General features: G+C 44.8%; 1 protein-coding gene across 1 annotated transcript; it reads left to right on the forward strand.

Annotated features, from left to right (window-relative positions):
- Positions 1-4,149: 4,149 nt before the first annotated feature.
- Positions 4,150-13,967, forward strand: LOC149872536 (uncharacterized). Its single transcript, XM_090030904.1, has 3 exons — positions 4,150-4,238; positions 5,516-6,472; positions 9,586-13,967. The coding sequence occupies exons 1-3, from the start codon at positions 4,199-4,201 to the stop codon at positions 12,207-12,209; spliced, it is 3,621 nt and encodes a 1,206-aa protein (XP_089887030.1). The 5' UTR covers positions 4,150-4,198; the 3' UTR covers positions 12,210-13,967.
- The last annotated feature ends 428 nt before the right edge of the window (positions 13,968-14,395 follow it).

A 14,395-nucleotide genomic window follows, 5' to 3' on the forward strand; every position in this document is an offset into this window, starting at 1 on the left:
GAGAACGTCTCCTAGCTAAAAAAGAGGTGCACACCCAATGGCAGGGAAGGGTCATCACCAGGGAGGACTATACTGCAGTTGCTCGGGGATGCAGGGCGGGGTCAGGAAGGTCAAGGCGGAGATGGAACTGAGACTAGCTTCCCAGATCAAGGACAACAAAAAGCCCTTTTTTAAATACGTAGGGGGTAAGAAGAAGGTACCGGGTAACGTGGGACCTCTGCAGGACACGCTAGGAAATCTGGTCATCGCACCAGACAGCAAAGAAAACCTATTTAACGATTTCTTTGCCTCCATTTTCCTGAGCAGGAACTGGGTCGCCCCCACCCCCTACTGGGACCCCCGGAGGCCCCAGGGGAGGCGCACACAGGCCCAGGGTCAGTGAGGCTCTAGTCAGGGAACATCTGGAGGGACTGGATGTATTCAAATCAGCTGGTCTGGACGATCTCCACCCCCGAGTGCTGAGGGAATTAGCTGAGGTCATTGCGGGACCCCTGGCACGGCTGTACAAGCACTCGTGGGGCTCTGGTGTGGTGCCAGAGGACTGGAAGAGGACCAATGTGGTTCCCATCTTCAAAAAAAGGAGGATCTGGGAAACTATAGGCCAGTTAGTCTTACATCGATCCTGGGTGAGCTTTTTGAGAGAATTATCCTGGCAGATGTCCACGAGGGGCCAGAGGGGAACATTATGCTTAGGGGCAACCAACATGGGTTCATTAGAGGCAGGTCGTGTCAGACCAACCTGGTGCCTTCTACAACCAGATCACCAAATCCTTAGATGCAGGGGTAGCAGTGGACATAGTCTTCCTGAACTTTCAGTAGGCCTTCGACACTGTCTCTCACCTGTTCTCATTAAGAAACTGGTGGGGCTGTGGTGTCGACATCCACACAGTCAGATGGGTCGCCAACTGGCTGGAGGGCCGTACCCAGAGAGTGGTGGTGGATGGATCATTTTCGACCTGGAGGGACGTGGGCAGTGGGGTCCCCCAGGGCTCAGTCCTCGGGCCCGCACTGTTCAACATCTTCATCAGCGACTTGGACGAGGGGGTAAAAAGCACCCTGTTCAAATTTGCTGATGACACTAAGATGTGGGAGGATGTGGGCATGCTAGAAGGAAGTAATAGGCTACAATCAGACCTAAACAGGTTACAGGGGTGGGTGTGTTAGAAATGCACAGCCTGCATTTCTCTCTTGATAGGAAGAAATGCTACTCAAGGTTTCTTACCTCCCCCCAGCTTCTCCCTAGTCTTTCTCATGCTGATTACAGAAGCTGGAATTCAATTATCTGTGTCCTTGAAAGGGGGGGGATTTGAACTCTTGGCAACCTGTTGTAGTTTCTGGGCATGCTTAATTAGCTGATGCATATTTACCTCTCCGCCCTGCATACTTAAGTAGCTAATTATACTATACATGCGATGTATGTAGTGATGTAACTACATACATGCTTGTATGAAACGGAAGTAGCTGTAAGAGTTCCGGTGTCTGCACACGTGCTCAGGAGAGAGAAGATAAATTCCACTTGCAAATACCAATGCAGGGTCAGAGTAATTTGAGTACCTGACTCTGCTCTGACCTTTGTTTGCAAACAAATACAACCTTTTATGCCGGCGGCTGAGTGTGTGTCTGTGATTTTTGTGAGCCTCCAGAGAAACGAACCGCAGTTTATGCATCAGGCGGATGAGAACAGGATGAGATTCAACACTGACAAGTGCAAGGTGCTGCACCTGGGGAAGAAGAACCAGCAGCATACCTACAGGCTGGGGAACTCCCTTCTCGTCAGTGCAGAGGCAGAAAAGGATCTTGGAGTCATCATTGATGCCAAGATGAACATGGGCTGGCAGTGTGGGGATGCAGTCAGGAAGGCCAAATGCACCTTGTCGTGCATCTACAGGTGCATCTCCAGCAGGTCCAAGGAGGTGATCCTCCCCCTCTATGCGGCACTGGTCAGGCTGCAGCTGGAGTACTGCGTCCAGTTCTGGGCACTACACTTCAAGGGGGATGTGGACAGCATGGAGAGGGTCCAGAGGAGGGCCACTCGCATGATCGGGGGCAGCAGGGCAGGCCCTCCGAGGAGAGGTGACGGGACCTAGTGGCTGTTTACAAACTACTCAGAGGGGACCAGCAGGCACTGGAGGAGTCCCTGTTTCCCTGAGCACTACCAGGAGTGACTAGAAATAACAGTCACAAGCTGGCAGAGGGTAGATTCAGATTAGATATCAGGAGGCGTTACTTCACGGTCAGGGCGGCTAGGGTCTGGAACCAACTTCCAAGAGAAGTGGTGCTGGCTCCTACCCTGGGGGGCTTTAAGACAAGGCTAGACAAACACCTTGCTAGGGTTGTTTGACCCCAGTACTCTTCCCTGCCATGGCAGGGGGTCGGTCGTGATGATCTGCTTGGGTCCCTTCCGACCCTACCAACTATGAATCTCCATCCTTGGAGGTTTTTAAGGCCCGGCTCGACCAAGATTTGCCTGGTCCTGCTTTGAGCAGGGGGTCAGACTAGATGTGACCTCCTGAGGTCCCTTCCAACCCTCATTTTGTATGTATCAGGACAAAAAATATTTTTTTGAAATATTAAAATATAGCAGATATCTGCTTATGTATTTGTTAAAATGATATCTTCTGAAAGATTTATGTGCGTGGCCCTGAACAAGCTCACTAAAACTCATTAAGCAGCTGAAATAATTGCCCATCTCTGGCTTAGCCAGATCCCAAAAAGGGCTTGGATAAATTTTTGGAGGAAAGGAGCAACTGTTGCTCATGAGCATGGGAGCATGGGGCAAAGTGAATCGGAGCTTTGTAGCCCTTAAATGCTGGCAGCTGCAGGTGCGAGAGGCAGGCAACAAAACCCCGTCAGCCCCCCACTCGCTCTCCCTTTCAGTGTGCGCCCTGCTGCTGCGCCACGCGGGAGATGGGGCACGACGGGCCTAGGGCCTGGCCCAGTAAATGTGGTTCTGACGATGCTTAAGGTGCGAGGAAAGAGGGACCGCATGAACTTTGCAGGCAGTGAACCCCAAAACTGGCAGCCAGGCAGCAAATCCAAACGGGGCTTCACCTAGCCCCCCCCTCAACAGGAGGGGGTCAGAAGCTGCCCAACTTTATCCCCAAATCCCTTCTCAACCGGGACCCACAGTGTTGCCAGCTGTCATGATTTCTGGCGTTGTTCTGGAAGTCTACATTTCAGGAATGTGAAAAACTTAGGTCTTTCTTTTCTCTATACTTCTAGTTTAAAATTATAGAATGTAATATTATAAAATTACGAGGAGAGAGTAGAGAAACTGGACCTTTTCAGCCTCCGCAAGAGAAGGTTGAGAGGCGACCTGGTGGCTGCCTATAAGTTCGTCAGGGGGGCACAGAAGGGAATTGGTGAGTATTTATTCACCAAGGCGCCCCCGGGGGTTACAAGAAATAATGGCCACAAGCTAGAGGAGAGCAGATTTAGATTGGATATTAGGAGGAACTTCTTCACAGTTCGAGTGGCCAAGGTCTGGAACGGGCTCCCCAGGGAGGTGGTGCTCTCCCCTACCCTGGGGGTATTCAAGAGAAGGTTGGATGTGTATCTAGCTGGGGTAATGTAGGCCCAGCACTCTTTCCTGCTTATGCAGGGGGTCGGACTCGATGATCTATTGAGGTCCCTTCCGACCCTAGCATCTATGAATCTATGAATCTATGAAAATTATATTTAAAAATATATTAAAATATATTTGTATTTTATTTATATATGTATATGCACATATATAAAAATATATTTATATTTTAATATAGAATGTAATATCAACAAATTAATTCATATTTCTAAAATATATTTTAAAATACTTTTGTATTATATACATATATACACACATATACACATACACACATATATAGTGTGTATATATATATATGTACATATACATATATTTATATTTTCAAATTATAGAAGGTAATATTATAAAATTATATATTTTTAAATATATTATATTACATTTTAAAATATAAATATAGGTTTTAAAAAAGTTATATTTTTCCCCAAGGAGGGATGGGAGGGCGGGGAGAAGTAGGCAATCCGCGCATGCGCATTGCCCCAGCAGCGCTGCCGCAGCTTTATCCCAGGGACGCTGCCCCTCTCATAGGGGAGGGCAATGCGCATGCACTATTAAAAGGAGGGCGCATGCGCACTACCTGCTGCCAAGGCTCGGGCACGGACGACGCAGTGGGCGGCCATGGCGGAGCAGGAGCACTCGGAGCTACCTAGCGGCTGCGGTAGGTGCCCGGCGCCTCGGAAGCGGCTGCTGCCCCCCGGGGAGGGCGGACCTGGCTGCCGCCTCCGTGACGGGGCGCGGCCCCTCCCCCACGCGTGCGCGGGTCTGAGCTGCGCCCCCCTCCCCTCATCCCTCCTGCGCAGCTGCGGTGCAGCCCCGCGCGGGGTATGCGAATGAGGCGTGACGTGTGCGCAAGCTGGAGCTTAACCCTGCGTGTGCTGGGCTGTGGCGTCACAGGTGTGGCTGGGGCGGGGCTGGAGCACGCACGTGTAGACCCGCGTGCACACGGTGGGGTGTGTGTGTAGACAGTTATACAAACACACACCTGTGCCCAGTCCCATTCGCAAGCAAGTGGCCCTAAAATAGGGGGAAAAAATACTGGCTTATCTATGCAGTATTTTATGAATGCCTGATGCTCTGCGGACACCTAAGAAATCTTTGCTTTAATTAGTCACCTTAGATAATAAGTTGACCCCGATCTCTGCTTTTTATTTGGTAAGAGGAGGGCAGAACAAGTGTGAAGAAACTCAACGTGTGTAATTTTGATTTGCAAGTTCTGTTCTGGCCCTGCTGCTGACTCCTTGCATAGCCAGAAGCAGGTGACTTTCTCTCTCTGCACATCTCCTCCCACTCTTCTGCTGTTTTACAAATTTAAATTATAAGCTGCCTTGGGGCAGGTGCACTTAATAAACACAGCAGGCTTGTAATATCAGTAGTGGGCGCTAGTAGCAAGCAACCATCAGTCATTCTGGGTCACAGTGTGTGCATGAGAAGTCACCCAGACCTTCAATGCATAAACATAGGCAGGAGTGGAGGCTGCCCAGACTGTCAAACCCCACTTTAGACAAAATTCAATGGCCTGATTAAGTCCAGACGTTCACTCCCTCAATGGCTATAGTTGTATATGTGCCTGTGAATCAAACCCAGGTGCCCTGCGTGGCAGAGAAGGATTCTGCCACTGAACCGCAGGGGACTTAATTAGCCCCTAAGCAGTATTATAATAATATTAACAGTTTTCATGCTGCCCATTGGCAGTGACATTGTAGGGTGGACTTGGGAGGTGTAGCTGACAAACCAGCAAGTGGCAAAGAAGTGGTGTGTGGTTAACTGGCTATGATACATGGATGAGGAAACAAGGTTGTTTGAGAGATGGGGACACTAAACCTAACGACTGCCAAATGACAGTTCAATTTCTGTTAGTCTGACTCAAAGCGAAGGGAACTGGGGTTGTCTGGGAGTTTTGGAATGGTTGCTAATACTGTCTTTTTCTGCCCTCAGAGTCTGATGTCTTTGAAACTGACCTCCCAATAACTATCTTAGTGCTGAGTGATGATGATTTTCTAGAAGACGAAGAACAGGAAGTCTCAACAGGTAATGATTTGAACAGTCAGGAGAAGGAAGAGGAAACTGCTTTGAATAATGGCAGCACCATCAAAAACACAGAGGAAGAGCAGAGGCCTTCAGATGATGACAACATTATAAGGAGTCAGGAAGAGGAGACCAATTTGAATGAGGACAGTGTCACACATTTCAGCACTTTGAATGAGGCCTACTGTGTTGTAAAATATCCAAAGGAAATTTTAAGAAATGAGGAGGAAGAGGAGATTACTCTGAATGAGGACAACATTGTAAATTATCCAGATGAAATTTTAGAGGGTCAAGAGGAAGAGGAGACCACTCTGAATGAGGACAATGTTGTAAAATATCCAGAGGAAATTTTAGAGAGTCAGGAGGAAGAGAAGACTACTCTGAATGAGGACAATGTTGTAAAATATCCAGAGGAAATTTTAGAGAGTCAAGAGGAAGAGGAGACCACTCTGAATATGGAAAACACTGTGAAATATCCAGAGGAAGAGCAGGTTTCTTTGAGTGTGTGTGAGAAACGTTCCACCCAAGTTTTGGTAACTGATCCGGATGCTCTGAGCTCTAGTAAATCCAGTCCAAATGATGAGGCTTCTACATCACCTTCTTCATCAACTTCCAGAATAGTCCCTGTGGATATAAGCAAGTGTGCTGAAGGCAAAGGACACGAGAATGATGACAATTCTCGAAAGGTTCTTTTTTTTCTGTCACGTGCTGAGAATGAGGGTGGGGACAGTCTGACAAATGGAGAGGTGATTTTGGGAACAGCATTTACAAATGAAAAGGAACTAAGGACTAATGAAAACAACAGCAGTCAAGAAAACCCACCAAAAACCCATTGCATGGATATGGAGACATGTGTTCACACTGAAGGTAACTCATTTTACTTACCAGAGGTGAAGTAGGAGATAATCTATAAGATGGCGTAGAGTGCACCCTCAGCAACTTTGCAGATAACACCAAGCTGGGGGGAGTAATAGATATGCTGGAGGGTAGGGCTAGGATTCAGAGAGACCTAAACAAATCGGAGGATTGGGCCAAAGGGAATCTCAAGAGGTTCAGCAAGGACAAGTGCAAAGTCCTGCACTTGGGACAGAACAATCCCATGCACCAGAACAGGCTGGGGGCTGACTGGCTGGGCAGCAGCTCTGAGGAAAAGGACCTGGGGGTTACTGTCGACAATCAGCTGAATATGAGCCAGCAGTGTGCCCAAGTCGCCAAGAAGGCTAATGGCGTACTAGGTTGCATCAGTAGGAGTGTTGCCAGTAGGTCAAGGGAAATGATTATTTTCCTCTAGTCAGTACTGGTGAGGCTATATCTGGAGTACTGTGTTCAGTTTTGGGCCCCCCACTACAGTAAGGACGTGGAGAGGTTGGAGAGGGTCTGGTAGAGGGCAACAGGAATGGTGAGTGGGCTGAGTGACATGACTTACAAGGAGAGGCTGAGGGAACTGGGCTTATTTAGTCTAGGAAAGAGGAGACTCAGGGGATTTTATAGCAGCCTTCAACTACCCTAAGGGGGATTCACAAGAGGATGGAGCTGGACTGTTCTCAGTAGTGGCAGATGACAGAGCGAAGAGCAATGGTCTCAAGTTGCAGCAAGGGCAGTTTAGGTTGGATATTAGGAAGAATTTTCTCACTAGGAGAATAGTAAAACACTGGAACAGGTTACCTAGAGAGGTGGTTGAATCTCTATCCTTGGAGGTTTTTAAGACCAGCTACACAAACCTTTGGCTGGGACGATGTAGCTAGAGATGGTCTTGCTTTGAGCAGGGGGTTGGACTTAACCTCATCAGGTCCCCTCCAACCCTAACTTTCTAAGATTTCTATGAAGAGTTGCAAGCTTCCTCTTTGAAACAAGTTGTAAACTTTCCAGGAAGAATATCAGTACTTTTTGCAGAATCTAAGCTTTTGGGGGTTTTTTGCAATTCAGTTTCTAACCCTTGTGTTTGTATAGATTGCCTATTACATATGAACCGATATCAAACCAATGCACTGCTACTTTCTTGAATCCCTGCATGGCATCAATGTGTCATTGCTGAAAGATCACACACATTTCAGCAGAGTGAACACTGACCACAATCTAGTCATTTTTGTTTTCCAGAAGGCTGCATCAGCAGGCTGAAATGATATTGGTTTAGTATTTGTTCATAATTGAGAGATTCAAATCTGAAGGCTAGGGTCTGGGAAAGGAAGCTGAAACATTTCTCCCCCTTTTGCTCAGCCAGAAATCCGAGTGAAAGTGTAGTGAGTAGCAAAATATTGCCTCCCTCACTGCAGCTGAGAGGGTGCCACAGTTATAAGTAGTTTCTCCCCCTTATTCCCAGCTCCTGGCGCCAAGCAATTCTAGCAAAGATCAGAACGATCACATCAGACACCCGCTGGCTAGACCAGGGCTGGGCAAAATGTGGCCCGTGGGCTGGATGCAGCCCACTAGGCCATTCTGTGTGGCTTGCGGGGCCCCAAAAAATGTAGAAAATTAATATATATCTGCCCGTGGCTGCCTGTCATGCGGCCCTCTGCCCAATATAATTGCTCACCCCCAGGCTAGACACTGATATAAAAGGGAGACTAGGAAGAATTTAGGGTGGTTCCTTGGTAATACTTTTGTTACCTTCTTCTGCAGCTTCTAGGAAAGGTATCGTGTTATTCCTCACTGTCACACTTGGCAGCCAGTAGGATTAGTCGTCTGATTACTAGGTGGTGGGTGAAATTCTAAGCCCCATATGAACATACTCAAATATATAGTGACAACCCTAAGCTTAATTCTCTTTTAAGTTACACAGAAAGAGTTGAGAAAAATGGAGAAACAGAAGAAAGTAAGATTATAGTATAGGAAGGATTGAGGGAAAACCACCATACTGCCCAGACAACCAGGACTAAATTAGCAGGTATAGTGCAGGCCAAACATGTTATCCATATTATTTGAGGAACCATACCAAGCACCTTTCGTATACTACGGGCACATCTACATCCTGTTTTGTAAAGCCCCTACATCCTCAGCTCGGGGCATGGGGCTGGGAAGCAGCAGCTGAGGGAGGGTACATTTTTCACACCCCATGTCCTAATCTGCTAATAAGAGCATGGGGCTGGGAAACAACACCTGGGCAAGAGGACATTTTCCCAGCCCCAGTCTATGGATTGGAGCATGGGGCTGGGAAACAGCTGCCTGGTGGAAGGGACAGCTTCCTCACCTGCTGCTGTCTGGGCTGATTGGGAGCAATTTGCTCCCAGTCAGCAGTCTACACATGTGCTACTGCACACTAAATTGACCACCACAGTAGACTAAGCTACTGTGCAGTAAATGGCGTGCACATGTAGATGGTGATGCTTTACTGTGCAGTAGATTAGTCTGCTGCACTTTAAAGCATTTTATGTACACACACCCTGTGTATACTTCTCAGGGCATAATTTTAGCACCGAACATTGCCCACCAGGAAGGGTGAAATACAGGTTGTGAAGAAAGGTAACTAAATCACTCCTCAGTGTTGTGGTGTTTCATTGCTATTACAGCTGGCTATAGAAATATGGTGAAACTATTTTACCCCTTTATGGCATCAGCTAGTAGCATTCCCTTTGCAGGGGTTAGCACACTGGCTCACAAGGTGGATTTGTCCCCACAGAGCTATTTTATTGGGCCTCCAGAGCTGGGGGACTTCTGCAGTGTTTAAGCAGTAGGGGGCTTCACCCATATAACAGCTGGGTAGTGAAGATAAGTCGAACGGTGACACAGGCCAGATTGGAAGCAGCCTGCCTTTCAAGCTAGCTCCATTAAAACAATCCCCACCCAAAAGGAAGTTTCTGACTGCTTTCCTATTCTATTCTGAACAACAATTGTGCTAGTATTCACATAGTCTCTGCTTTTGCCTTCGGTCTCCCTCTGTTTGCCTCATCTTCCACTGATGCTGTTGATAACTTTGGGTGTAACTGATATCCTGATAGGTCATGAGAGACTCAGGTAAAATGTCACGCGTGTTTTCTTTTTAGATCTTTCCCCTTCAGAGAACAAAAATAATGAAGCTGAAGATAAAACAAGAAAGGAACATGGTTCTGAAGATGAAACTCTAAATTCTGGAAAACTTAACAACGTTCAAGAAGATCTAAATGTTGTAGAAGAAAGAGAGAGTGTTCAAAGTACTTCTGCCCCAGTTGATAATGAAGACTCTTCTATATTGGAGGATTTGCCAGAAAATGCAGGTGAATCGGCAATGAACGGTATTGAATCCATTATTTCTGAAGACCGTGTTCATCTATCATTACCTTCATCTTCTAGAGAAATGGATAACTCAGAAACTCTTGATATGTCTCATGTGATTACAAAACATTTAAAACAACTGGATGTAAAACAGCAAGAAGAGATGTTGCTACTAGACAATGAGTACAACAGCAAAGCACTTTCTCTGAGATTGTCTGCATATAAGCATAAGAAGAGGCTGAATTTCAAATGCAGGTTTTGTAGCTCTGCATATAAATGTACCAGTCTTCTAAAGAAACACGTGTACTCAGTACATCAAGATAAAAAAATACACAAATGCTGCTTTTGCCAAAGAACCTTTTTCTTTTTTGTCAATCTGAAATTCCACCTTGCATTTCATAAGGCAGGGTTAAAATATATAAGAAAATATAACAAAGTGAACATTGCAAAAGATGGAAAAAACATAGAACAAGCACAATCTTTAGATAAGAAAAAGGAAAGTAAATATGAGAAATTTTTCATCAAAATCGGAAGGGATTTTAAAACAATAGGTACTCCCACTTTTTTTTCTTGCAAAGTGTGTCTCTTTGCTTCACCAAATCCTAAAGTTTTTATTTATCATATGAAGGGACATAGAGACACACCACCTTATCAGTGTCCTGAGTGTGACTATTCCTGCATTAGCTTGTCTTACATGCTGAATCACATGTACTGGCATGCTGGCTATGAGCTGTATAAGTGCAGGTTCTGTAATTTTTTCTCGCTGTATTTTGCAAGCATGATAAGACACAGCTACATGCATACAGGGGCCAAACCATATTCCTGTGAATTTTGCCAGTCAGCATTCACAAGTACAAGCGGCTTAAAGCGCCACAAAAGTATACATCCTGGCAAAGAATTGTGCAGAGTCCGTCAACACCTCAGCTTTTCAGTCCTGGAGAGGAGAAATGAAAGACCTTCAAGGAGCTACACATGTGATCAGTGTAACATTGTATTTTACACTAAAGGACACCTGCACTTTCATAAGACATTTCACGAACAAGTTGAAGGTTATGCTTACATGAATGAGGGTGACAACTGTCATAGAAGTGAAGCATATGGAGATGATGGAGATTTCCCAAAGGATCAGATTCCTCCTGCTTCTAACAATAGTGATGATGATCACTTGGTTAATGAAACACACCTGGACTTAGCTTCAGGATCAGAGTTTAAACAGGGGAGTGATCTCCAGAGGGATATGAATACAAGGTTTGACCCACAATTTTGCAAAAGTAGCCAGCAGCAAAGTAACAAGCTGTCTATTGTAAGCAATGGATCAGAAAATCTTCCTAATACTTACCAGCATGACTTTGTGTTGCCGCAGTTGTCTCAAGAGGTTGCTCATTCACAAGTTCCAGGATGTAATGACATTGTTACAAATTATGAGCCTCTGGAAAGTGTTATGCCTAATGCCACATGGTCACCCAGTAGGACTTCTTTCAAACTGTTCAGGTGTCAACACTGTGATTATGCCACTTACATGTATAGCAACCTTAAAATGCATTTGAGGACACACACTGGTGAAAAACCATTTGAGTGTAATGAATGCAGCAAGATGTTTCGGACCTCTAGCCATTTGCGGAGACATAGCTACATGCACTTACAGGAATGTCATAAATATGATGATTCTTACCTGTATTTAGGGAACAGTTCAAACCATATTAAAAAGCATTGTAAAACTCAGAAGGGCACAACTCTGAGAAGAGATGATCTTAGTTCTTTGGAAGACTTGGAGCGTGTCCATTCCGTGTTCAGTCCAGAAAGCTTTGAGAAACAGATGGATCTTTACAGGGGCAAAGAAAGCAAAAATGCTCTGCCATCACGAAGTGAAGCCCAATACTACAAGTGTGCAGAGTGCAATTACACGACATGCGTTTTAAGTAACCTTAAGCTCCACATTATGATCCACACAGGTGAGAAACCCCACACCTGTGATATTTGTGAGAAGAAGTTTCGTACCTCAAGTCACCTAAATCGACACAAGCTCCTGCATTTCAGCATGGAGCTCTTCAAATGTAAAACCTGTGACTATTCAACAGACAAATGGCAAACCCTCAAGCAGCATCTGGTTTTGCATATGGATGGTACCAAGCTCCGAGAGCAGTCACCACTATCTGTCAAAACCTACAGGTGTCAAGAGTGTGGCTATGCCACTGCTCACAGTGGAAACCTGAAGCAACACTTGCGAATTCATACAGGTGAAAGGCCATACGCGTGCGACCAGTGTGCTCTTGCTTTCCGCACATCAAGCCACCTCAAGCGCCACTTGCTGACTCATTTGAGGTTACACTGCAATACTTGTGAGTTTTCCACTAGGGATAAATATGCTTTGAAGAAGCACATAAAAGTGCACAAGGATAAACCTGCAGATACCTGAAGTTCAATGTAATGCTTTCCATCCTCAGTTTTGTATAGAACCATCAATGAGCAGTATTTGAAGACTGGACAGTAAAATAGGATTCATTAAAATTTGAGGTTATAAGCTCCAGGAAGTTCACAGTATTTCAAACATGTTCTTTGCCCTGCGTCCGCTATGTGAACTGTCCTCGATTTTATAGTTGCCATGGTAAAAATTGTGGAAGCACCCATGGGATCTGGGCTATAGTACACTGAATGGAAATTAAGGGATGATGCATAAAGCTGACATAAACCACATGTACATTTCTCAATTTAAGTTCCATCATGTGCTGTGTTAAAAAGACTCAAAGCTGTTAAAAGCCCAATGTAATTTAAGAAAAGAGTGAAAATCTAGGCCAGGGTTGGTACAGGAAAGAGTTGTTCTGTAAGTACCCACCTAATTGATAACTACACTTTTGCACCACCTACCATTGCCTTGTGAGCAAGGATATGAGGTACTATTTGAGTTCCTGTACGTATTTTCAGTACAGGCCCCACCTTTATATTAGGCTGATCCTCTCTGTACCACAATTAAGGTATGCAGACAAAACATATTTAAGTGAAAGAATTTTTAATCTAATTCTTTCTAGCACATCAGCAACTTGCAAACTAAAAATTGCAGAGTTGTTTGAAAAAGTAGTTGAAAATGGATTCCTCCTCCCATTTGCTGTATCTTGCAATCCCTGTTCTGGAGTTTTTCTATACCAGTGTCCAGAGGACGGACTTAAGAAAATAACTTATGGAACCAGGTCGTGGCAATCACCAGATTAGAGATGTATGATGTGGGTTAAATGGGTACGTGTAAACACATTCCAGTCAATAGATTACTAGCCACTGATCCTTGTGGATACCTTGGCTTTTCAGCCCTGGAGAGGAGAAATGCAAGACTTTCCAGAGTCACCCTTCACCGCTTTTTTGAATGTGGCGACATCCTCAGTTGTGAACCACTTTATTGCTGGCTCAGCTTACCTCAGTGCTTCTCAACCGGGTGTTCCTACCTCCAGGTAAAATTGCTATACTTGCCTGCTGCATAGCGAGACTGAGAATGGCTATGGCACTTGTGTGTGATCCTCCTGTATAGGGCTTTCTGATTAACGTAAAGCAGGCAGGAGCTACCTCCTACTGTAGCCCTTCCCAGTTCAGCACTCCCAGGAACAGTTGCACCTCTCATGCCTCTGATTCCAGGTTGAGTGGGAAAGGGGACAGACTGGGAAGACCTACAGCCTAAGCCAGCTGCTGCCTGCTTTAGGGTTATCGGAGAACCCTAATGCAAAAGTAAGTGTAGTATCGCAGCACTCCTGCGGGTGTCTCGTAGCACTCTGGTTGAGAATCATTGATGTGAATGCACCTTTTGATGCTTATTTACTTTTCTGGCAGTCTGACAGAAATAATTGTCTATATTTTGCATGCCACCATTTTAGTGGCCTAATTTTGTGAGATGCTGAGCATCCTCAAAACTTGTTTCTGGATAAAGACCAAACTTGTTTGCAACAAAAAAAGTTGGAAGCACAAGATACAAAGAGTGGTTGGCTCCAGCTGAGCCCACCATTTGTATCCTAGTTATTGTGCAGCCCAGTCCAGAAAATCTTCTCCAGAGTCATAAACATTTCATAGAAAAACTATGGGTCTTTTAATGTTTTCTTATTATTTTAGGTAATAGTTATGTAAAGAAGATTTTTCTTAGAACTGCTTGTTTCCCATGTACCTTGTTTTTTTAATAAAGTTCATAACCCATGAAGAGTTTTGCTTATGTAGGATTGTAGATCAAATAAATTATTTTAGAAGAAGTGACTAAGTTGATTCCTGCATCTGTTATAAATGTGGACTGCTATTTCTGAAAAATACACTTAAGTTCATGGTCTACATTGCTGCCCATTATCTTTTGAAAAATTCTCTGCTACCCATATGGAAAAGATAAATAATGGAAATATGTTGTATCTCTGTTCATTAGTTTGTATAAAACTGTGTTCAGATAATCTTCATGGTTTTGATGTACATTTCCAGTATTAAGTCTTAAATGTGATAAAATAACCTTAGCTCAAAAGTTGGTAAAATGCAGTGTTAGCCATTGAAGTATTTACAGCTTTGCCTTTATAAACAGAGGCTGTTAATATGGCTTCTTCAAAATGCAATGAATACTGCAATAATTGTAAAGATTTTAATAAC

This window comes from Crocodylus siamensis, chromosome 1, assembly GCF_052110815.1.
Source record: "Crocodylus siamensis isolate JL-2025a chromosome 1, ASM5211081v1, whole genome shotgun sequence".
Taxonomy (NCBI): Eukaryota; Metazoa; Chordata; order Crocodylia; family Crocodylidae; genus Crocodylus; species Crocodylus siamensis.

Coding starts and splice junctions, on each gene's coding strand:
- LOC149872536 (XM_090030904.1), top strand. CDS start 4,199: ATGGCGGAGCAGGAGCACTCGGAGCTACCTAGCGGCTGCG. Junction 4,239..5,515: donor GGAGCTACCTAGCGGCTGCG/GTAGGTGCCCGG, acceptor TTCTGCCCTCAG/AGTCTGATGTCTTTGAAACT. Junction 6,473..9,585: donor GACATGTGTTCACACTGAAG/GTAACTCATTTT, acceptor TTTTCTTTTTAG/ATCTTTCCCCTTCAGAGAAC.